We start from the raw sequence: 25,580 nt of genomic DNA on the forward strand, positions 1-25,580 counted from the left end.
CCGTATACATCTTTAAACACGGCAACGTTAACGCATTGCTGTGAGGTACCGTTTAGGACATAAATCATTTCCATATTAATAATTTCGTTATAATGTACTTTTACGATCATTGGCAATGAGACTTACAAGATGAAAAACATGAGTGTAAATTTACAGTCAAAGTAGTTGCATAAACCCGCAGTTTTCTTGTACAACTTATCTTACCATACTTATTCATTTGCTTATTTAACTAAGTAACATTACTAATTTATAAATTAAATTAAAGTAATCACTTTATTTATAAACATTTTTTATGCGGTAATAGAATGGGGCGTGGCCAAAACGTTTACATAAATGAGCTTGATTAATACAAACAAGAACGTTATCTCACTATCGTTATAATAAAAGCGAACACCGCATAATGCTTAAAAAAAGCTTCACAAAACATTACATAAACAAATATTTATAGTAATAGTCCATCCATTTTCCAACCGACTGAATCCGACCACAGGGTCATGGGGGTCTGCTGAAGCCAATCCCAGCCAATACAGGGAACCAATCCCGGGCAGGGCGCCAACCCACCGCAGGACACACACACACACACCCAGCACACACTTGGGCTAATTTAGATTAGCTAATCGACCTAACCTGCATGTCTTTGGACTGTGGGAGGAAACCGGAGTACCCGGAAGAAACCCACGCAGATACGAAAGCGAACCCGGGTCTCCTTACTGCGAGGCAGCAGCGCTACCACTACGCCACCTCGCCGCCCTTTATAGTAATAGTAATTATTCAAATATTGGGAGTGAAGTTGTGTCGTAATCCTATAATATTTTAATGGAAATGACTATTATGGAATTGAAGTTAATCCTAAACACGTATGATTTCTTCAAACGGGATTCCATTCATACATATTTAGCTAAGTTACGCAAGAAAATATGCTTTGGCTTGTATTACGACTTTTGCGCTATGGTCCATCCATCCATTTCCCAACCCGCTGAATCCGAGCACGGGGTCACGGGGGTCTGCTGGAGCCAATCCCAGCCAACACGGTACGAACCAATCCCAGGCAGGGTGCCAACGCACCGCAGGACACACCCACACACCAAGCACACACTAGGGCCAATTTAGAATCGCCAATCCACCTAACCTACATGTCTTTGGACTGTGGGAGGAAACCGGAGCGCCCGGAGGAAACCCACGCAGACACGGAGAGAACATGCGAACTCCACGCAGGGAGGATCCGGGAAACGAACCCGGGTCTCCTAACTGCTAGGCAGCAGCGCTACCACCGCGCCACCCTGTACTATGGTTAACAAATATAATAATAAAGAAACTAATTATTTTTAAAAAAAATCAACTTTTCGCAAGGCACGTAAGCCGTTTTTTTCAGTTACTGTTAAAACAATGCTAGGTGGCGCACCAGTCTCCACAACATGCCTCAGCTGTCCTTCCACATGTGAAGACCCTGATTTCTATAGAGATACTCACTTTTTGTGCTAAAATACGTGATAGATTTCCGGTTGCCCACGATCAATGTTTCAATTGCTTAAAAGTCAGTAAGAGTCTTGATTTTGTCATTGATGGCTTCGTCAATAGTTCTGTTATATAATCTTCTGCAAACGCATTTAATTCTAATGGCGTAGAGTGAAGCCCTCTCCATTGTCACAAAATCAAGATTAAAGCACATATGGGGTACAACTGACACACTTAAAACGCACATCTGTGCAGGAATTCGTAAATCACTAATTTCACACTATTTAGGTGTCCACTGCACTCTGTGATATATTCTTCTTTTTTTTTTTTTACTGGTGAGCACGTGCTTAAATCACAGCTATCGCAGCTTAAATTTCTTTTATGTTCTGTTTTTTATAAGTCGAGGAATGAGGACTGTGATTTCTGAATTTATATTTTACATTTTATTCGTATGTTTTTCTTGGGTCTGTCAGCGACATCTGCCAATCTATTTTTCCAGTTCGACTTCAGTGGCGAGGCGGAGCCCATTCTGGCACATTGCTGCAGTTGTTAAAAATCAACTCTGAACGAAGCCTCCATTCACACAGTCATACCGAGCCAAAGCAGAGTTGTTAATTAATAATCTGAATTGGTTATGGTCCTAAAATCAGAATACCCAAGGGAAAACTACGCGTACACTGATCGTGCAAACTGATATGCACGTCAGAACATTCACCCAAATTGTGCCAGATGATTTAGGCTACAGCGTCCATTCATTCGTTCGTTACACACCCCCTTAGCAGCATTTAAACTGTGAGTAAAAATAAACTTTGAATAATCATCCAATATTGATACAAAAGAAAGTAAGTGACCAGGAACATAACTTGTACAATACGGTGCTGATACAACACTGTAACCGTTTAGGTTTTAATCATGCCCATGAAAAAAACGCAAATTGCGAACCTACAAAAATCTAATTTTCTTTCATAAGCTTATTTTTCCTGAAGGAGAAGCATGTCTATTAAACATTATAAAAAAGGCAACATAAAGATCAAGTATCGTTGAAGAAAACCGCTACTATAAGTTTCGTGGTCCTTTTGGAGTTTGCGCATTCTCCCATTGTCTCTATGGGCTTTTCTGGGAATACACCAGTTCCTCTCTCACAGCTCAAAAGCCTTGCAGTGGGGAAAGTAAACTGAGGACTCTAAACTGGCTGTGTGTGTGTATGCGTGTGCTTGTGTGTAACCCTGAGATGGATTTAAAGGGACAATGTAAAGAATAACTGAGAGAATATCGGGATTAAAAGGCATCTTATGGTACAAGTCACTAAACATTAGCCCAGAAGTTCTCAGATCAAGTCCTGCACCAAACGTGTCTGCAGGTTTTTGTGCCAACCAATTTCATAATCAGTGAATCACTTTGCCTTTAACTGCTCCAATTGTTTACTTAGCTGCCCTTTTCCTTCTCTTTTGTATTGTATTTAGAAAGGTGCAGTATACTGTGAGATGCATACTTATAAAAATAAAACAAAACATTTATTTTTGCTATCTTTCAGTGCTTAACCCCGCTTTTTCATTTTCTTTTCATTCACTCCTTGTTGTCGACTGCTGATAAATAACAATGAGCTGAGCAGACATGCCCGTAAATGGGCAGCTATTTCACCAATACACACTTTTGAACTTTGTAAATATAATTAACCAGAATATTACAAAAGAGCACAACCAATTGCCTCGATGGTTGAGGCTTTGAGGACTTAAGCTCCTATAAGCACCTATATGATTTTTGTCTTTTCACTCTAAACATGACACTTTATGGTTCATTTATGACTTGTATGGTTCTTCTTAGAATTATTGGTTGACCAAGTACCGTTTCATTCTGGGAAGGGTTATTTGAATATATAAATTTGGTTTATTATTGCTTTCGAAATCTTTCCAATATGTAGGGGAAAAATCCATCCATTATCCAACCCGCTATATCCTAACTACAGGGTCACGGGGGTCTGCTGGAGCCAATCCCAGCCAACACAGGGCGCAAGGCAGGAAACAAACCCTGGGCAGGGTGCCAGCCCACCGCAGGGCACACACACCAAGCACACACTAGAGACAATTTAGAATCGCCAATGCACCTAACCTGTCTTTGGACTGTGGGAGAAAACCGGAGCACCCGGAGGAGAACATGCAAACTCCACGCAGGGAGGACCTGGAAAGCGAACCCGGGTCTCCTAACTGCGAGGCAGCAGCGCTCCCACCAGGGAAAAAAATGAAATGTTTATAATGTATGGTGGGATACAGGACACTAACAGATTAAGAAAACCTCGGCTTATCCTGTGTTATTATATGCAGAAAGAGTCCTTTTAAAATCAAGACATATTGGTACTTCACAAATCTGTTACTGTATATTGGTGGTGATTTACTGTATGGAGACTGTTACAGATATAAATAATAAATAAAAGTTCTTTCTGGAACCTTCATGTGGATGGAACCACTCTGGCACCTTCGTTTTTAAGATATGATAAAATGTGCCTATAGCCCCTGACCATTTTTACACCAAATAGTGTGAAACACCATGGTGTAACCTCGCTCTTCATTTTAATAAACGTTTAAAAATGCGCAGGAATTTCTATGAGGGAGCCACGACCCTAATACCTGTAAATCCCCTAAACAAAAAATGTAAAAACTAAAAGAGGGAACTTTTTTATCATTCACATTCTTGTTCCATTCTGTAAATATTTAGCATATACATTTAGTAATGTCTGGATTGATACAAAAAGCAAACATACAAGCCTGGATCTCCTGGCTTGCTTAATTAAGGTCTTAATCCAAGCAGGTTGGGATGAAACGCTCAGGCCACAAGGGGCTCCCAGGACTAATCTCGACGACCAGTGCATTAGACAATTTTAACAATAATTCGTTGATTACCAATGTTCCTGAGCAGCAGCATCTCAGAATTAACAATGTTTGTTTTTAAATTCTGGTTTTATCTGGACCAAAGATTTCTTTATGGTTGTTTTCCTAACAGCATGGCCAACTGTTAAACAGCAGAACTCAAAAACAAAACATGTAAAGGATGTTTGCTTGCTGAAATGTCTAAAAAGAGAGTTAAAGATATGTATGTTTCAATGATTTAGCATTCCTCGGGCGTGTTATGCCTTTCATTGTAGTCTTTAATTTACTAATTGTACAATTAAAGTCGGGCTAACATAATCACGCATGCCTGAAGAGCACGGATAAACACCATTAACAAAACTCATCTGCATTCTTAAAAGTAAAGGTGCCAAAGTGGTTCTTCAGAGCGATGCCATAGGAGAACCATTTTGGTTGCCTAACGAACCATCCACATGAAGGTTCCAAAGGTAACTTTTATTTATTAGATCAATAACAGGCATAGCCAATGTGAGATGACAACATATTTGTGAAATATCAGTGAGTTACTGATTTAAACAGATTCTCGCTGCGTACAATAGCACAAGTTAAGTTCGTGTTTTCTTGATCTGTCAGTATTTTTTCGTCCACATATTAGGAACCTTTTCAAAGCTCAAACAATTTCATTTGCAAAGAACCCCTCACAGACTGAAATGGTTCCTTGATAAGCAGTGATTCTTGAAGGAGCTGCGCAACCCAGTAAAATGCCCTTACAGAACCAATTCTTTTAAGAGTTTTCAATTGTTTGACAGTGCAGTAGGCACATTATTATAATATTGTGAGCACAATCTACACAGGGGACTATCTTATACATAAACTGTGAGTGTAATATTAACACACACACTGGTTTGCATGTGCTGCTCATCTGCGTAATTGCATCTTCTTACAATATTTCTTACCTTTTGGTAAACTACAACAGACCAATTCCAAACTAGATGTGTCCCGAGGACTAGAGAAAACAAGATGCTACGTGACGTTGGAACTTTTTAATTTAAGCAGAATTTACTTTAATTTTTAAACGCACTATTTTACATTGTCCTTAGCCAAGAGCTAGAACCTAAGTGGGTGCTCATAAATATGGCCGAAGTCCAAGCTGATCACATGGCAGCGTGCTGCGCACTGTGCAGGCTGAATGCGGGGCCATGCGAATGTCCCAGCAGGTTTAAGTAGTGCTGCTCGAGCCCCTGGACCGGTGACAACCAGGTCCCAGTCTGCTGCTGTTGCTGCTGCACCTGTGGCACGACTGCATTTGGTAAGTACGCAAGGGCCGGGCTCCTGCTAGTGTTGTGCCAAGAGAAATGTCCGTGGCTTTGTGGAAAAATTGAGTCACTGGTGCTGTGAGTCTGAAAGTCCGAAGTGGAGTGCAGCTGGCACATGTACTTGGTGGGATCCGGCAGGGCAGCGAGGGAGCTGAACAATGGTTCCGTTACAAAGTGCGACTTTGACTGCAGGAATGCCAGGATGCGGGCGTACTTAGTGTCCTTCGTCTCCATCCTCTCCACCGTGGTTAAGTAGTGTACCAGGTTTTTCATGCATTCATGATAGCCGTAGTGAAAATAGTTGGCAAATTCTGCCAAGAGCTCTCCTGCAAACAGATGGAGTAAAAAAAGGATGCAGTAAAAGTGAAGCAAACGTCTGAACACAAACCTAATATCAGTACTTTCATATTTACACCACATTTAACACTCATGTATTTTCCGTTGTCGCCGGGGATCGCAGCCTATTCGGCCGCTCACAGCATAAACCTAATCGGACACTTAAACTCACTGATGCCGTGCTAGACACACTAACTTTTATGCCTTTGTAATGTGGGCGAAACGAGTAAACCTAATGATAACCTGCGGAGACGCAGACAGAAAATACAAAGTTCGTAGATAGAGCGCCCTTGGAGCTATGATGTCGAAGTGCTGAACTTTTTCAAACATCCATCCATTTTCTGAACCTGCGGGGTATGTGGAGTCTACCGCAGCAAGTGTAGCGGGCAAGGCAGAGACATTCCCTGGACATGGCGCTAGTCCATCGCAGGGCGTCTTTTAAACATTACTCCTTATTACCTGAGCTTGTTCATTCGCATTTGCAATGTAATAATAGTTTAAAGTAATTGAAATGAATGCATACAAGTGTAACAGTAGCATTTCATGTTGTTTGTTTTTTTTTGTGATATAGCGCCTTTTACAAAGATCACCGGCCAATACATCCATCCATTATCTAACCCGCTATATCCTAACTACGGGGTCACGGGGGTCTGCTAGGGACACACACTAGGGACAATTTAGAATCGCCAATGCACCTAACCTGCATGTCTTTGAACTGTGGGAGGAAACTGGAGTACCCGGAGAAAACCCATGCAAACACGGGAAGAACATGCAATCTCCAAGTAGGGAGGACCCGGGAAGCGAACCCTAACTGCGTGCCACCGTGCCGCCCCCGTCCAATACAGCTTTAAAAAATTCCTTAAACTAATCACAATCTCTTTGGAATTATCTGGCTAGACAATTAGTTTTAATAGTCGGGAAACACCTGTAAAAATTTTCTGTTGATCATCCTAAATCTACAGCTTTTCGTAATTCCAATTCTGTACTGTATAATGACGATCGGATGCCTAATATTACATGCCTTGGATCCCTTAACTGTTTTAATTGTGAGTTATTGTGGATTTTTGAAGTCCTTCTAAACGCGTCTCAATTCCCCAATTTGTCCAATAGGCTATTGTTACTTTATACAGTATGTCTTTGTCTTTCGTTTGACAGTTTTTGTTTTAACTTAATTAGTTTTATATTTTGGCTTGCTTGTAAAGCGCATTAGACTGGTACTTGGGTGGAAATTCATTAAATGGCAGGAGTAACTGGTGCCTTTCCTCGTTCTCGTCATTGGGTGCTTTCACAAAAACGTCATGTAGCAGACTTGAGCGCTACGGCCTTACAACACCAGTGAATTCGAATAACACTGAAGAGTAAAAACGTTCTGGCCGTGTTTCTTTAGGGTTCACTGCGTCACTTAACATCATAAAGATAAGCATGTTGAATTACTTGACACCTCACCATTGACGTTTTGCTTGAGTATGCTCAGCATTATGTTATCATTTCGTCTAAGGTTTGTACCATTTGCCTTACTGTCTTGAGGTCGTGCGAAGCCTTACTGTGTAACTTTTTTCCAGTTAAGACTAAACTTTGGGAGGCAAAGCAGCGTAGTGGTTAGCGCTGCTGCTCCCCGGTCCCAGCGTCTGATTGCCAATCCAGTGGTCTAGTCTTTGCGGAGTTTCCTTATGGCACTCCCATATCCTCAAAGACCGGCATTTTATGTAACCGGCGATTCCGAGGTGTGTTTGTGAATTAATTAAACTTCGCCTGGTGTATAAGTTCCGGTAACGGAACAAAAGGAGGAAGGATCAATTTGAATATTGTAGTTGTTAGTGATTGTCTGCATTATCTATAACACTACCAGTATAAACAAAAGGAGTAAACGTGTTTTTTTATATCTGTTTCTATTTGTCTATATATATATATATATATATATATATATATATATATATATATATATATATATATATATATATGGACGTTCAAAAAGTTTCCTCACTTTTTTTAAACTCTATTTACTAAGAATATCAGAAACAAATTACATCACTTACATCGTTTGAGATGCAATTTTCCCAGCATCGCACCAACTTTTTAATGCCCAATTACTATTCCTCCCGTCTTCACCATTTCCAATTGCGGAAACTTTTTGAACGTCCCTCATTTTTATATATAAAATTATTACATATATATATATATATATATATAGACACAAGCGTGTGTGTCTGTGTTTATATAATAAAAATGAAAATGATGAAAATGTAAAAGCAGCAACATCAGCCAGTCTCGCGTACTTATTTATGTACAGTATGAATTGCTTCCTGAATCCCAATCACCGATTACAAAGAGTGGCGTCTTCAAATACGCAAACAATTGGAATTTCTGCAGTCCCGCTTAGTAACGGAACTTATGCTTGCCGGAGGCCACACTTTACTCTTGAGAAGTGTTCTTTTGGCTTCAGAGAAGGGTAAACTAAATACATAAGGAATGATTAGGAGTTGGGGACTGGCATGGCCTGTTGCACTGCGCGCCCTCAGGCACACAGAGAAACTGCCGCGACGTTAGAGTTAATAAATGTACGATCTCGGAGGGAACACTCGCATAAACGGGGGTAACCATCGTAAGAGTACACCCTCACCTCGTGATTTTTCACCTTTATAGTATAGCAGTTCCCTTTGAAATTTTGCGAAGACTGCGCAGGCGTCATCCGAGTCAATTTAGAGATTTGTTGGATCATTTCTGTGTACCGTGTACTACCTCACCCTGAACAGAAGTATCTCAGTCCACTACATACTTTTTAAAAACGTTAATACTAAGACGTTTCAGTAAGTAGTGAAGAAAATTGATCCATCATTCATTCTGAGAAGTCTCTTTTAGAATTGAAGCACCGAGCTGACCTGCTTCAAGTCCCAACAAGCCTGGAAATTTGCACCCGTAGGTTGGAAACCCTGACTTAACTGTGTTGAAATGCACACACCATGCACTATTACTTTTCAAGGCATAGTACAGTTTCGATTTGAAAAATTCGGAAACTATTGACATTCGATTAATGAAAACGTACAATATGAGTAGTAATGTCTTGTGTGTCTGATGAGCAGACAATGATGTAAGAGAGTTTGGTGGTGTTTGACTAAAAAGCATGTAAAAAAGGTATTGCCTGCAAGCACTGTTATTAAAAAGATATAATCTCTTTCAATCATGTATGGTAATTAAATTACGAACCTAATAATATTACCACAATGACCAACTTGCCTGGTTCGATTGTTGGTTCTGTTACAGCCAGTGTGTAATTTGAACGTTTTCCCCGAGCGCGCATCAGTTTCAGAGGATACTCTGGTGTTCTCCAAATTAGTGGCAATTTGGATTAAACTGAGTGAGGTTGTCCGCATTTTGAAGTTGGGCCTGCCGCCACCCCCTTTGAATCTGCACTGGAGAAAGCAGGTGTACACAATGGATAGACAGACAGGCAGTAACATACATAAAGCAATATTGTGAATTAGGGGTCGCTGTGTGGCCGGAGCCACTTCCGTCAGCACTGGGCGTAAGGCAGGAATTGGGCGGAGACTAGGCCCAAGAGAGGAGTGTGTTAAAATTTAAAATCCCACATTGTCATTGTTTCAATTATATTAATGAATATATAAGCAATCTCAGTTTTATACTTTACTAAAATAAAGCAATTCTGAAGACAGGCTCATGGGTCTGGCGATCTGCTAAAATATTGACAAGTCAATATATACCAAAAGGAGAAAAGAGAATCTTTGCCTACCTTTATCTCTGCCACGTGGAAAATCCGAAGAATGCAATGCCCTGAGATACTGAACTGTCATCTCCAGGATTTCGGCTTTCTCCAGTTTGCCGGAGCTCTACACAGCAAACGTACAAGAACACAAACATGTAAACGGGGCTAAGCGGGTCATCAAAAAACGTTACCACTTTTTAAAAGACACAACACACTTTAACATCGACTTTCTGGTCTGGTATTTTCTTTCAGTGTGGTGTATGTTCATATTTAGAATGTGTTTACTGAGCTTACTCAATTCTTTGGGACATACGAAAACACTATAAACACCGCGAAGCATAACATGCGTACTTCTCAGCGAGTGTAGTAAGTAACATTCAATTAAATCCTGAAGTATTCTCATTTTAAAAATATGAGGGAAAACTACGATCTGTAAAAAGGAGCGTTTTAAGCAGAAGACAACAAATACTGTTAGGTGGGATCAAGATGCCCGATTTGGCAGTTTGAAGATAAGGGAAAGAACACCTCCTTACCTGTTTTGCCAGGGCCATAGGCACGGTTTTGCCAAGCTCATTTAAGCATCGGTTAATGCGGTCTCTTCTTCTTTTCTCAATGACCTTATGAGAAACTGGAGTCTTCTGTGAGATACAATAAAAATGCGAAAAAAATTCAGTCAGAGGCGACTTGGCAATTTATAATTATGGATGTTATATTTCACCTGTAAATATGAAAATTAACAGTTCAACGTAATTGGATTGCCAGGCTGATATAGATATTATATTTATTTACGTATTTATTTTGATATTCTACTCATAGCCGTAAGGATCTGTTGCCATTCAAATGATGGTCATGCGCTACGCAGATCTGCTTGCCTAAGGCGCAACCCAGGACAGAAAAGAAGCTTCGTCTAGACTAGTCGCGATCTTTTAAACGGATACTGTTTGAAAACTGTCCAGCAGTAGAACTCATTTCAGAAATAATTTTATATACATACTTTGAATATTAATATACACACAAGAGGTTGACAACAATCTAAAATTGTACAGTCAAATATCAAAACGAATAGTTTGGCAAAGTTGTAACCAAGTGGTTTAAAGGATGCTTTTCGGGAACGTTTACATATTGCACTATACCATTTGTACGAGACTGCCAATGGGGATCAGTTGAGGTAACATGTTGTACCGTCGACTTCCTTACTTTGTAAACGTAATTCGAGTTCGCATCACTGGACATTTGAACACATGCATCATTTCTTTACCTTGCGCTCCTTCATCTTGGTGGACATCATTCGGGTAGGAAGCAAGACAACTGAAATCGAGTCCGTAATGTGGGGTGCCAGTGGTCTGCGAGTTTGGATGCGCTACCCCAAAGGTGGGCAAGCTGCACTGAGGGGCTCGGCATGAAACGAGTTTGCTTATAAAGCGATCATTTAAGGGTATCGTGCATTCATAGCAGAGATTATTCAGTGGGATTAGAGAGGAGGGCTTTGGGGATATGTGTGCGTTTAGGATCAGTTAAAGAAATGGTAAAAAAAAAAAAAAAAAAGTGAAGCCACGGGCTAGCAGGGGGCAGAAATGCTTTGTTAATCCACGTGGCTCTTCAAAGGACACGTGATCGGCGTTAGAATATTATTTGCATAGTAACAACCCAGGCGGGAAATGTGAACTGAGCCTCGAGTCGGCCCTGATCCTTCAGAGCGCACTGTGCGCAAGAAAACAAAGCTCCGCCACAAATAAAGAAACCGTCTTTATTCCACCTCGCGTTTCTCACACGATCGCCTGTTTACAAATCCCAGCAAGCGATCTTAACTTCCAGCCAAACCCTTTCGGGTTTTTAAGGCCTGTCCAGAGTCATTAAAGTAATTAAGTAAGCCTTTAATAGGCTGTTCCGCCAAGTTCAAGGGAGATCTTTTGGAGATGGAGTCCCCCCGTTTGTTCTCAGGGTTTCTCACACGACTTGGTGACACGTCCATCTTTTATGAGAGATGGCAAGCTTTTTGTTTATGTCCTTTATTTGTCCGGGACCTCGGCAGGTGTGGGATTGGGGCTGGCACACGAGCTTCGCCTTCCTCCAAGCCAGCGGCTCCAGCAGTCTTTGGCACACGAGGGTTACCCACCACTGGATTCTTTCTGGAGAGGCTCAATTTGTAGCCTATTATCCTATAAGAAAATGTCTATTGAAATGAATGAATAGTTGCATCGGCCTAAATTTTAATAATGCTGGGAAAGAAAGAGAGAAATAAAGAGGAATGCAGCTGCTCTTAACGTGCATTATTCGCTGTCACCTGCGAGAGGAGTAGCCTGGAGACCTCTATTCATTTGCCTAATTTTGGTCAACTTAACAAACTTTGGGAGAAATTATTCTGGCATTGTTAAGAAGGGTAAAGCTTTCTGATCGAATTAACAGCATGTTGTGATCCGGTAAATGTCATTAGAAAGAATGAAACAATCGCGTTTAAAGGGGTCTGGGTAATGCGCCAAGTGGAGACGCCAAAGCGCAAACATCACAAAGGGAGCAAGTAAATGCCACAGGGGACTTTTGTACCCTCACATTGCTCAAGTTTTCACAACAAAAGGCATTATTTTATACTTGAATACATTGCATACAACAATTGCCAATGTTCTTCAAACATATTTTCACAGCAAGGTTAACAACAGGTTTATTGTGCCGGCTGCTCGCTCTGCGTCGCAAACTTGCGTCCCATGCGCCAAGAGCGGGTTTGCTCGTCTGCCTTTTTTTCACGGATACTGATTGAAGCTTTAAACTTGGGCTGTGATTTAAAATAAAGCGATCGTGTGGATGATGCGAAATAAAAGAAACTAAGAGACAGACGTGGAAGTGTCGATCTGCATGAAAGACTTTGTACCACATGAAAAGTAAAGGGACGAATTTCATCTCCAAAGGCACAAGGAACGAGACAAAAAGCAGACTGCAAATCCCGGTACTTTGAATTGCTGCTTTAAAAGGAATAGTTTAGAGCATTATTTTTCTAATCATGTATTCTTCAGATCGCTAACAAAAACTACACGCTTTTTTATGATGTTTGTCTGAACGTATGATTTTTAAGTACTGGCCGTTGCAATGTGCTTTATCGAGGCTGTTGGTTGCGTCTAATAAGGCGCTTTCGCATAGGACTTGTTTAACTTGAACTTTCACATAACCGTAGACATTTTAAGGCGATTTCCTTTAATAAAGTTAAAATAACAATAATAAAATACAATTAAAAAAACTAGGGAATTGTAAAGATAGCTTATTTATTTATTTGGGTATAGGTACTTAATCTTGAGCTGAATTGATTAAGTACAAACATAAATTATACAAACATAAATTATAATCAAGGCGATAGTCCATAAAATAGCGCTATTTCTTATTGGTTAAAATATGTTAAAATTGTAGCGTGGTTGGCAATGTTAATTTATTATGTTTTAAGTTTTTCTTTTCCTTTCTCAAACATAAGTCAATTGAGTTTTCCTACTGAATGGCGCCAGTACAGACACAGCTTTGTGCTTCTCTTCTCGCTACTAATTTTAATCATTTTGTTTAATTATTCTTATTTTATGCGACAACCACACCTCATGTTATCCATCGAATTTTTTTTAAGATTTCAAAGGAATTCTACCACATTTGAGGAAGACTTCAGTTTCATGTTCAGCAGAAGAGTGCAAGCACACCAGGGGCAGTGTGATCCGATTCATAAAACGGACAGAAAAGACTTAAAGCAGTTGTTTTTCATTTTATGTGCACATTTAATGTGACGAAATACTACGTTTATTAACTTAGTACACTCTTAAAATAAAGGTGCTAGAGTGGCTCTTCAGAGCGATGACATTCCCAAAAGACCCATCCACATGAGGGTTCCAGAAGGAACCTTTTATTTATTTATTTAGATCCGTTACATAAATAGTCATGAACAGATAATAACAGATTTGTGAAATACCACTGGGTTCCTGATTTTAAAAGGACTCTTGCTACATATAATAACACTGGCCAAGTACAGGTTTTCTTAATTTGTTAGTGTACTGATAGGTAGCCTACCATAAAGTAACAATTTCAGGTTTTTTCTACATCTTGGGAAGGTTTTATAAGCACAAAGAACCAACTTCATGTTCAAAGGAGCCTTCTCAGCATGAAGCTATAAGGAACCACATAACCCAGTAAAGAACCATAAAGTGCCATTGAAGAACCAGTTTTTTTAAGAATTTTGGACAATATACTATGACATAAGGACTGAGAATTCACCTGACAAGCAGATAGATAGATAGATAGATAGATAGATAGATAGATAGATAGATAGATAGATAGATAGATAGATAGATAGATAGATAGATAGATAGACAGATAACTTTTCATATAATCAATAAAGAAATATCCATCCATCCATTTTCCAACCCGCTGAATCCGAACACAGGGTCACGGGGGTCTGCTGGAGCCAATCCCAACCAACACAGGGCACAAGGCAGGGAACCAATTCTGGGCAGGGTGCCAACCCACCGCAGGACATAAAGAAATATAATTATTGTTTTTATTATTATTATTGGTAGTATTAATACCAACAACAATAATTATTATAATTGATACAATCAATTTAGGACTTTCCTTTCTCTGCAATTGACTTTTGGGCTTCCTAACTAATAAACATCAGCATGTGTGAATTCATAGCATCACATCTTCCAACACAGCCTCTCCACAGGGTAGTGTGGTCAGTCCTCTTCTATACTCCTTGTTAGGGGTGAACTAGCACAACTCTAACTCCATGATTAAATCTGCTGATGGCAGCACTAGGCCTGTTATATCACCAGGCTGAGACAGTCAACTGGCAAGTCTATCTCTTGAATATCTGTAAACCAAGGAGCTGTTCAGAAAGCAGAAGTCAGAACACACTAACATTTACATTAGAGAGGATGCTGTTGAGGGGGTTAACAGCTTTAAATTTCATATGACGTGGGCACAACACATTATTGTCAAGAAGAGTCACCAGCACCTCTACTTCTTTGGACGTCTAATCAATGCTCAAATTTCTCCATCAGTTCTCACAAACGTCGACAGGGGCACAGTGGAGGCAAGCTTCACTGCCTTCATTACATCTTGGTATGGCACTTGCTTGGTGCAAAACATAAATCAACGCAGAGGATGGTGAAGATGACACAGAATGTTACTGGCATCCAGCTGATTTCTGTTCAGAACATATACAACACCGCCTACCTTAGAAAGGCATAGAGTAAAATGGAAAACCTCAGCCATCCTGCAGAGCCAACTTTTCCCACTCCTCCTTTCTGCCAAACAGTATAGGACCATAGGCACTCACAATGGCAGATTCAGGGATAGTTTCCATACACAGACAATAAGGTTACTAGACAGACAGCCATGGTAATAAATATCCATCCCGCTATATCCTAACTACAGGGTCACGGGGGTCTGCTGGAGCCAATCCCAGCCAACACAGGGAACCAATCCCGGGCAGGGCGCCAACTCACCGCAGGACACACACACACACACCCAGCACACACTAGGGCTAATTTAGATTAGCCAATTGACCTAACCTGCATGTTTTTGGACATTGGGAGGAAACCAGAGTACCCGGAGAAAACCCACACAGACACGGGGAGAACATGCAAACTCCAGGCAGGGTGGACCCGGGAAGTGAACCTGGGTCTCCTAACTGTGAGGCAGCAGTGCTACCCACTGCGCCACCGTGCCGCCCATGGTAACAAATATTTTAACATAAATACGATGTATTTATAGTAGCAAAAATAAAAGCAAATACATATTGTTCTGTGGAGACATGCAGGTAAGAATTTAATTGTACTATGTACACATGATAATAATCATGAGCTTGAACATGAATACAACATGTTTGCTTCTTCTGTGTATAGAGTGCACTGCAATGGTCTTATTCTGACCATTGAAGAAGTTTGTTGAAATAGGGGAAGTCATTAAATTTTTGAACTATTTCTCCTAATGGCAGAATATGGAGAGAAACATTTCCAGTTACAGTACTTGCACTTAAAGTGCAGAGTATCTATTTGATTGTTAACTGTGCCGGAGTTTTTCTTAAGGTTTATTCCAGAAAGTTTCAGTTATTCTTCATGAGTTCACCAGCTAAGATGATTTGTGTTTGCTATTAAATAAGACATAGTTGTGTATTTTAACAGAGTCTTTCATTATGGTGCCGGTGAGTGACAAGAGTTTCACTATACTTTGTGCAAATGACAATATTTCTACTTTACTATTACTACTACTGCTGCAACAACCAAACTGAAGGACTTTTGGTACACTGGAATTTTAACTTTTGTGTGAGTTAAAGATCTGCAATGCTTCTATGCCTTTGATAAACAATCTTAAATCATTCTTGAGGCAGATTGAAGACTTAAGTGGCAGCTTAAGTGAAAAATTAAAGAAAACGTACTAAGTAATTGCAACACAAACACTTAATTTAATCAGTTGAAACACAAAAAGATGCTGATGAAAGAAGAGAAGAAGCGGACTGCTAGGTTGGAGAAAAGAAGAGCTACTCAGGAAGTAGTAAGCACATCAACCTCTGAGCAAATGAATGCTAAATGTACAGAGAAAGAGGATGAAAACTATGAATACTCAAGTCAAGTGTATTCTCTGCACGTTATCGTGCAGTGCGCCGTTACTGGTTTAAGCATATAATAGCAAGCAACAAAATGGAAGGAATAAGGAACACATTAAATAATTATATCATAATCATAATTCATTCATTATTGTATAATAATTAACAGACTCTATGAGCGCAAACTGGTTACTTTACTTTTCTGTTGTTATGAGCTGTAGGAAGCACCTGTAAAGCAGAAATGAACTGGGAACAACAGAAATACAAGCCTGAAACTATTCCCCTGCAACATTCACACTGTCATTATTGCAATAATAGAAATTGCTGTCACACTCTTCAGCATCACTGATACCATAGGAAGGTTTACTACCTGTGTAAGGCTCCTATGTATAAGATGAAAGCCCCCCCCCCCCCCCCCCCCCCTTCTTGAAGCCTCCTGGGGCTTGTCAAAGGACATAGTTTCCTTCCCTGCCAGAGATGGGCTGCTGCCTTGTAAGCATCTTGTTCCACTCAGCCTGTGAACTGTTTGCATAACCAGATTGTGAAGAGCTGTGTGGCAAATATGATTTTATTTTCTCGAAAACCCAGTAATGGGCACTAAGTGATTTATAAAACAACATGTTTTTACAATTTATTTTCATAAATCCCCTCAATTTTGATTTTTCAGGGCTCCAAAGGTTCAATGAAAGGGACCCAGACCCCCAAGGACCTAATTTATTTTGCACCTTGTTTTGACTCATTATCAACCCCAATTTTTCACATTTTAAATCAAAAACATAGAAAATTCATTGAAACTATAACAGTTGATAGAAATTTGTAAAGCACCATATTTAGGAAACTGCAAAAAATATAGCTGGTAAGTGTTAGGCAAAAGTAATAAGACAGTCCAGTATTTATCAGTTTTTAAATTGACTAACTTTCCATAATATGGATACTTGTGCTGGAAACACCTCTGTAAAGTATGATCATACAATATCTTCAAGAAAGTATGGTTATGGTTTTGCATTAAGGCAAGTTCACTGCTAACAACTGTGTCAGTTAACTTGCCTTACTTTTCCGTACTCTGCTTTACTTGTCCTTCTCACTGTTGCCATACTCCTTACTACATATGTATTACTGTATTGAAGTTCTGGATTTTTCATTTTTGTATGATTCTCAGCATTTAAATGTATTGATTTGTAAAATGAACTTTCTTTAAAAGTCCTTCCATCCATTTTCAGAACCCACTTAGTCCATTTGAAGGGTGCAGTGGAGTCAATTGTCAATTTAAGACATTCTCGCATGCCTGACCTTTCCCACAAAAGGTTACTTTGGATTAGAAAAACTTATCCATGATTATTCTCTACAGCTTATTTTAATGGTCCATGGACATTCCTAAATATTGCACCTCAGAGTTAAAAAACATAAATTTAATTTTAAAGTGATTTCTCTTACTCCTAAAGTGCATCATTGCTTTAGGATATTCACCTTTCTTCAAGGATGCCATTAACTGTTTGTTTTTGCTCCTTTGGATTGACTGGTTTTCCTTTTAAGTAGCAGCAATGAATTTTGGAACAGAAGACCATTTATAAACTGAAATGTATGCCCAGAGACTGGTACTGTGGTTCACATTCAATATAGCCAACCATTCATTTTGGACTCTTAGATTGATACTTACAAGTAATGCAGAAGTTGTTTTAATCTGCATGGACCAGGTCAACTAAAGTGTCTGTTCTTCTAGAGTTATCCTGAAAATTCTCATCCTGAAAATTTATTTTTACTAAGTCAAATTTATAGTTGACAATTAACATAACTGTGATATATATATATATATATATATATATATATATATATATATATATATATATATATATATATATATATATATATTAGCAGATTGCTGGCCAACCACAAAGCGTTACCTGGTAGGTAACCACCCACACTATCAGATTGTGACACAGACTTCGAATGCCGTGGATATATATATATATATATATATATATATATATATATATATATATATATATATATATATATATATATATATATATATATAGCATTTAGGAGGTCACAATAGTTAGTGCTGCTGCCTCACAGCTACAGAATCCTGGATTCAGATCCCAATAATGTTATTTATTTTCTTCCCCCAACAAGGTTAGACAGTGAATGAAAGCTGAACTGGCTTTACTGAATGTACCCTGAGTTGATCCTTGCCTGTCTTGTACTTAATACTCTCATTATAGTCTCCAGCTATCAAGACCTTGAACAAGACAAAGAGGGTATGTAGAGATCATATATGGATGTCCTTTCAGCATAGGAAGAAGCCCAAAGGAACACTGAGATAACATGCAACCTCCACATTCCATCATTTTTGATGGTTTGGTATATTTCAGTTTGTTTTATTATTAGAGTAGATTGTTCTATTTTAAATGTGTTATCGATTTTTGTTACATATTGTCTATTTTATCTGTACATATTTTGTTTATATTTTTTGTGGGTTATCTCTTGCTATCCTGCTTATCATTCTCTATCGTCCTAATTCAATGCACCTTTTTTAACTGGTCTGACTGAACTGGTAACTCACTTAAGTTCTGTCTCCCAGACAGTCATTCTTGTAGGTTGTTTTAAAATCCACATTGGCATTGCTATATGTAACATGACAAAGGAATTCCTGTCCCTGCTGAACTGTTTTGACTAGGTACAGCATGCTAACTTTCTGACCTGCTCTGGTGGTCACATCTTAGACCTGGTCTGCACATCTGGCGTTTCTGATGGCAACAATTACAGCACTAATATGGGTCACAAAGCAGTTCTTTTAACTGTCTCAATGCCTCTTCCTGCTGTTAATTGTAAATGTCAAATGATTTTTAGAAACCTTAAAAATACCTGTCCCTCTGTCCTTGCTGGGAACATTTATGATCTTTTTCTATTATCCCATATTCCATCTACATTAGACAGTCTTGTTGACCACTATAACTCAGCGTTCTAGTCAACACTAGATAAAATAGCTCCTTTAAAACACAAAATGTATCCCTGAAGTGTTCATCTCTCTGGTGTAATTTAACACTACAATCTATGAAAGCAGCTGGCCAACGCCTTGAGAGAATGTCACATTAGTCTGGCATTACTGTGCGTGCCCAGCCAAAAAGGGCTTGCAGAGATGCAGTAACTGCAGCCAAAATGCATACTATGGCAGAATAATAGAGAGTGGGTATGATAGCCCAAGGGTTTTGTTCTCTCTGGTTAATAAATGACTTCAACCTTCATCTGGTCCTATCACTTCTTCCACTAAAGAATGTGAAAAATTGCTTCACTTTTTATTTGATAAAATTGAAAACCTAAATAAATCAACTAATATTATTTCATCCTCCTTTTTTATTTTTCCCTGTATACCCTCTCCATCCAGCTCCTTTTCCAAATTTTCACAAGTTTCATGTACATTTATTAATGACCTCCTTTGTAAGATGAGGCTGACTACTTGTGTACTGGACCCCATTCCCACTTTTCAAACTCTGCCTTCATGTCATAATCCCAACTGTTACGACAGTAATAAATACAATGGCTCTGTGACAGCAACATTAAAAAAGTCTGGTCTCAATTTTGATCAATCTCAACATTTTTTGGCCCATCTCTCACCATTTCTGTCAAAAGTTCTTGAGTGCTTTATGCCCTCCCAACTCACTAGTTACTTAATATGCAATAATCTGATGGATCCCTTTCAGTCTTGTTTTAGAATACAGCACAGCTGTGAATCTGCTCCGCTTTGGGTAAAACTAATGATTTGCTCATGGCAGGAGACTCTGGGGGGAAAAAAGCATCTTTTAGACCTTAGTAGAGTATTTGGTACTGTAAAGCATGATATTCTACTGTCCAGAATGGAGCCCATTCTGTATATCTCTAGCACTGCCCTCCAGTCATTTAAGTCCTATCTGACTGATAGGCAAGAGTTTGATAGTCTTGGCAACAGCAGGTCCAGCTCAGCACCAGTCACACAAGGAGTACGTTAAGGCTCGGTCCTCTGCCCCCTGCTCTTCTGTATCTACATGAGTCCATCCATCCATCCATTTTCCAACCCGCTGAATCCGAACACAGGGTCACCGGGGTCTGCTGGAGCCAATCCCAGCCAACACAGAGCACAAGGCAGGAACCAATCCCGGGCAGGGTGCCAACCCACCGCAGGACACACACAAACATACCCACACACTAGGGCCAATTTAGAATCGCCAATCCACCTAACCTGCATGTTTTTGGACTGTGGGAGGAAACCGGAGCGCCCGGAGGAAACCCACGCAGACATGGGGAGAACATGCAAACTCCACGCAGGGAGGACCCAGGAAGCGAACCCGGCTCTCCTAACTGCGAGGCAGCAGCGCTACCACTGCGTCACCGTGCTGCCCTGAAAGAAATGTGTTGCTGGAAAGTTAAATTTGGAATATAATTGTTCATAGGATGCAAAGATGTTGTCTATATAAAGATCTCTAAGTAATTTAATCCCAAATATTTTCCAGATATTAAAAACTGCATATGTTTGCGAGGGTTGAAAAAGGTGGTTCTCATGCAGAGGTGCCACAGATAAAAGATTCTCCATCTTAAAATGCTTTCTACATTGGTTCCATATTCTGAGTGAGTGAAGCACAATTGGTTTATTAGTATATCAGTGATAACTTGCATTAATAGGGGCACAAAGCAGGGAATATAAAGAAGTACTACAGGATTTTCTTTCTATTGCACACCAAGCCTGTGTATGTTCATCTATTTGTGTTCAGGTTTTTATAGTTTGTATGTTTGCTGCCCAGTAATAAAACTGAAAGTTAGGTAGAGCCATGCCACCTTCTGCCTTAGGTCTTTGAAGGGTCGCTCTTTGAATACGTGGATGTTTTGTGTTCCAAATAAATGAGGTTATGGTTGAATCTAATTGCTTAAAAAATAATTTATTGATGTATATTGGAATGTTTTGAAATAAAAAGAGAAGCTTAGGAAGGCTATTCATCTTAACAACATTAATTTTTCCAGCTAGTGTGAGATGAAGGGTTGACCATCTATGCAAGTCTTGCTTCATTTTTTTCTTACAGATGGCGAAATTTTGTTGATAAAGAGCTTTATGTTTACTTGTGATATTTACCCCTAGGTATTTAAACTGATCTGCAATGATAAAAGGGAAGGTGTCCAATCTAATATTGTATGCTTGAGATTTCACTGGGAAGAGCACACGTTTATTCAAATTAATTCTGAGACCAGAGATCTTTTGAATTTCTGTAAGTGCTGTTAAGACTGCAGGCACAGTATTTTGTGGGTCTGATATATACAGTACCATATCATCTGCATATAGAGAAATTTTCTGTTCAAGTCCTTCTCTGATAATCCCCTTTATCTGATAAGCATTTCGACAGTGAACTGCCAGTGGTTTAATGGCGATTGCAAATAGCAGTGGTGACAAGGGGCACCCTTGTCTGGTACCACGTTCTAGTTTAAAATAGTCTGAACAAATGTTGTTAATGCAAACTGAAGCTTCTGGATTGGTATACAGAAGATTGATCCATGCATAAGTGTTCGGGCCAAACCCAAATTTCTCTAGTGTAGTGAAAAGGTAGTTCCATTCAATCATATCAAATGCTTTTTCTGCATCCAACGATAATAATATCTCTGGGGTGTTTGACTTTGCTGGTGAATATACAGTATTACATTAAACAGGCATCGAAGGTTGGAAGCTAAGTGTCGGCCTTTAATAAATCCAGTTTGATCTTGTGATATTACCAAAGGCAGCACTTTCTCCATCCTTCTAGCTAGGACTTTGGAGAGTATCTTAACATCATTATTCAGAAGTGAAATTTGTCTGTATGATGCACATTGTAATAAGTCATTTTTTGTTTAGGAAAGATGGTGATTAATGCTTGGTGAAAAGTTTGAGGTAGAATTTGATTGTCTCTAGCTTCTGTAAATGTTGCTAATAAGAGGGGAGCTAGCTGAGTGGAAAACCTCTTATAAAATTCGACAGGGTAGCCATCAGGGCCTGCTGCTTTCCCACTCTGAAGTGACTTTATAGCACCTAGTAATTCTGATAGCGCCAGAGGTTTAGCCAATTCCTCAGCACTTAAAGCATCTATTTGTGGTATCTGTAATGCATCCAGAAATGCATTAGATTGTGTGTTGTCTTCTTTAAACTCAGTAGAATATAAGGATTTATATAAGGATTTGTAGTCTCTAAATGTGTGCATTATATTTTTATGGTCAATAGGGATGGGAATCGAAAACCGGTTCTTGTTAAGAACCGGTTCCCACTGTTTCAATTCCTTGGAATTGTTTGCCATTTTTGCAAACGATTCCCCTATCGATTCCAGTCGCCTCGAATGACGTCACCACGTTGCGTAGCGTCATTTACCCAGCAGGAAACATGGGGCGCCTAAGCGGCACAAATGCTCAAAAATTTGGTTAAACTTTACCAGAAAGGATGACAACAGGGCAACTTGCAATACTTGCAAAGTAGATATTTCATCAAAGGGAGGAAACACTACGAATATGCAAAAGCATTTGCTCACAAAACACGCAATAACCTTAAATGAATGCCGTGTTTTTGATCCGCTCCGGACTAGTGAATCTCAACCGAGCAGCAGCGATAACGTTTGCACGTCCTCTCCCGTTAATACGGCAGGTAACTAATCAACTAACATTGCATATTATGTTAGCGCGATTTGCCTTATTGCAAAATCTGCTATTACTGTGCATTGCATTTAGATGACCATGACGAGAGAGACAGACAGAGTCTGGCTGTCTCAGATGCTGGCAGTTCACGCTGCAGTCTACTGGTAGCTTCTCCTTTCACAGAGGCTGGGAAAAGTAAAATGACACAGGCCAGGATAGACGAATGTCACCGAGCAGTGACTAAGTTTGTGGTAAAAGGCTTGCACCCATTTGCCACAGTAGATGCCCCCGATTTTCGGGGTGTGTTTAATTGTAGGCTAAGTCAGGGAATGTCAAAGTTGCATGTTCTCCTCTTACCAGATGTTTCATCCGTTTCCATTTCTGAGCTGAAACGTGTTGAAGGCAGCCGTCACTGCAGATGGATGGACAAGTTTTAGTCAAGATCATTACCTCACAGTAACGCTGCATTATGTCAGGAATGGCCAGGCTCAAGAAAAAGTCCTCAAAACCAAACCAGTGTACCAGGCACAGACAGGGACAGCTGTAGCAGAGGAGATTGATGAGATCTTGGAGGAGTATGGTATCAAAGACAAGGTTGTGGCAGCCACTGTTGATAATGCGGCCAACATGGATGTAGCTGTCAAAATAGTTGATGGTTGCAGAATTGCACAGTGCACAGTTCCATTGGACTTGAGTTGATTGTATTTGTTGCTGGCTGATGTAGTTTTATTTTTGAGTGCTCAGCTCATATATACTTTTAAAAAGGAGAGTGTAAATGTTACTGGACATTCTTGTGTAATTGCCACAGAATAATTTATGTGATACTTTGTTATTGCTATAGAAGAATATTTATTTTATTATTATTTTACATTTACAAATTTTTTTCTGGGGACCCCGTGGCACCCCATCGAGGAGCCGTAGGCTGTGGATCTCTTAAGATCTCACTGTTGGGTTTGTAAGGTTATCTTGTTCAAAGATAAGATATAAAACAAAGTTCTAAGCTAAGAGACCTGTGTGTTCCATCCATCCATCCATTTTCCAACCCGCTGAATCCAAACAGGGTCACGGGGGTCTGCTGGAGCCAATCCCAGCCAACACAGGGCACATGGCAGGAAACAATCCCGGGCAGGGTGCCAACCCACCGAAGTCTGTGTGTTCTCCTTTTTTAAAAATAAGAATCGATAGGAGAATCGATAAAGAATCGAATTGTTAAACAGAATCGAAAATGGAATCGGAATCGTGAAAATCTTATCAATTCCCATCCCTAATGGTCAATGATTTTATCTCCGTTTGTGTTGGTGATTGCTGGGATTGCACTGCAAACTTCTTGCTTGTGGATTTGTTGAGCTAAGAGCTTATTAGCTTTCTCTCCATGTTCATAGTAATGATGTCTTGATTTAAAAATGAGTTGTTCAGTTTCTTTAGTTGTTAAGAGGTTGAGCTCTGAATGCAGAGCCTGCCTTTTCCTATGAAGAGCCTCTCTTGGACACCTGGCATGTTCTTGATCTATTCTAGTAATTTTGCTGGTTAGCTCTGATACCTTCTTGGTTTCAAATTTATTTCTGTGGGAAAGATATGAAATAATCTGTCCTCTTAAGAAGGCCTTTAGAGTTTCCCAGAGTATTCCTGCAGAGACCTCTAAGGATGTATTTGTGAAAGAAACTGATTTGTTTTGATATAAATTCTGTACAGTTCTCGTCTGCTAATAGAAGTGAGTTAAGACGCCATCTGCGAAATGAGTATGTGGGGCATAATGATTTTAGCTCCAAGATCAGAGGGGCATGGTTGGAAATAACAGTAGCGTCATACATGCAAGATTTAATTGTAGGCAAGAAATTATTATCTATAAAGAAATAATCCATTCTTGAGTAGCAATAATGCACTGGTGAGTAGAAGGAATATGTTCTTGAGTTTGTGTTTAGAAACCTCCATGGGTCTGATAAGTTGTGGTCAGTTAAAAACTGTGTAATTGTCTTTGCAGTGTTAGATGTCATCACCCCTGTGACAGGAGACCTATCTAAGAGTGGATTTAAAACACAATTAAAGTCCCCAGCCATTTTAATTTTATGAGTGTTCACATTGGGAATGGATGTAAATACATTTTGCATGAATTCCCTATCATCGACATTGGGTGCATAAACATTTATCAAAATCACTTTACAGTTAAATAAATTGCCCATGGCAATCACATACTGTATCACCTTTCAGGATCAGATACTACATCTGATACTACAAATGAGACTGTTCTATGTATGAGAATTCCCACACCCATAGTTTTCTTTGTAAAGCTGGAATTGAACATTTGGCCAGTCCAGTCTTTTTGCAGCTGGAACTGATCCTTGCTTAGTAAGTGCGTCTCCTGTAAAAATACTATTTTAGCGTTTAGACCTGTTAGGTGAGAGAATACTTTCTTTCTCTTTAATTCGTGATTCAGGCCATTAACATTCCAGCTCACAAAGTTAACTGTCCCATCATGGAGACATTGATTCTGAATGTTTGATGTAATTTTGTAGTCTTAACTAGAAGTGAGACAGCTTTAACCTTAATTTCCAATTTTCCCACAAGTTATTGCCATGCAGCCTATTGTTATGTTGGTAATTATAATTATAAGGATTAAAAGTATAGATTAGATATAGCTTGCTCTCTTTCTCTCCCCTCCTCATCCCCCCCCCCCCCCATTTTGCCTCCCCACGTGAGGCTGGACCCCACTTCACAAA

General features: G+C 39.6%; 1 protein-coding gene across 2 annotated transcripts; it reads right to left on the reverse strand.

Annotated features, from left to right (window-relative positions):
* Window positions 1-5,315: 5,315 nt before the first annotated feature.
* Window positions 5,316-12,721, reverse strand: helt (helt bHLH transcription factor). Of its 2 annotated transcripts, XM_051928450.1 has the most exons (3): window positions 10,205-12,721; window positions 9,699-9,795; window positions 5,316-5,940 (listed from the first exon to the last, which is right to left on the reverse strand). In XM_051928450.1, the coding sequence occupies exons 1-3, from the start codon at window positions 10,220-10,222 to the stop codon at window positions 5,453-5,455; spliced, it is 603 nt and encodes a 200-aa protein (XP_051784410.1). In that variant the 5' UTR covers window positions 10,223-12,721; the 3' UTR covers window positions 5,316-5,452. The 2 variants fall into 2 exon arrangements, 1 of the variants encoding a protein (XP_051784410.1); XR_007935165.1 differs by lacking the exons at window positions 9,699-9,795; window positions 10,205-12,721 and adding an exon at window positions 7,987-8,059 and having other exon boundaries at window positions 5,813-5,940.
* Window positions 12,722-25,580: the final 12,859 nt, after the last annotated feature.

Source organism: Erpetoichthys calabaricus, chromosome 5, assembly GCF_900747795.2.
Source record: "Erpetoichthys calabaricus chromosome 5, fErpCal1.3, whole genome shotgun sequence".
In the NCBI taxonomy this organism is placed as follows: Eukaryota; Metazoa; Chordata; class Cladistia; order Polypteriformes; family Polypteridae; genus Erpetoichthys; species Erpetoichthys calabaricus.

Excerpts from the sequence above, each read along its gene's own strand:
- helt (XM_051928450.1), bottom strand. Across the intron at positions 5,941-9,698 it reads TCCACGTGGCAGAGATAAAG|GAGAGCTCTTGGCAGAATTT; the intron begins GTAGGCAAAGAT and ends ATCTGTTTGCAG.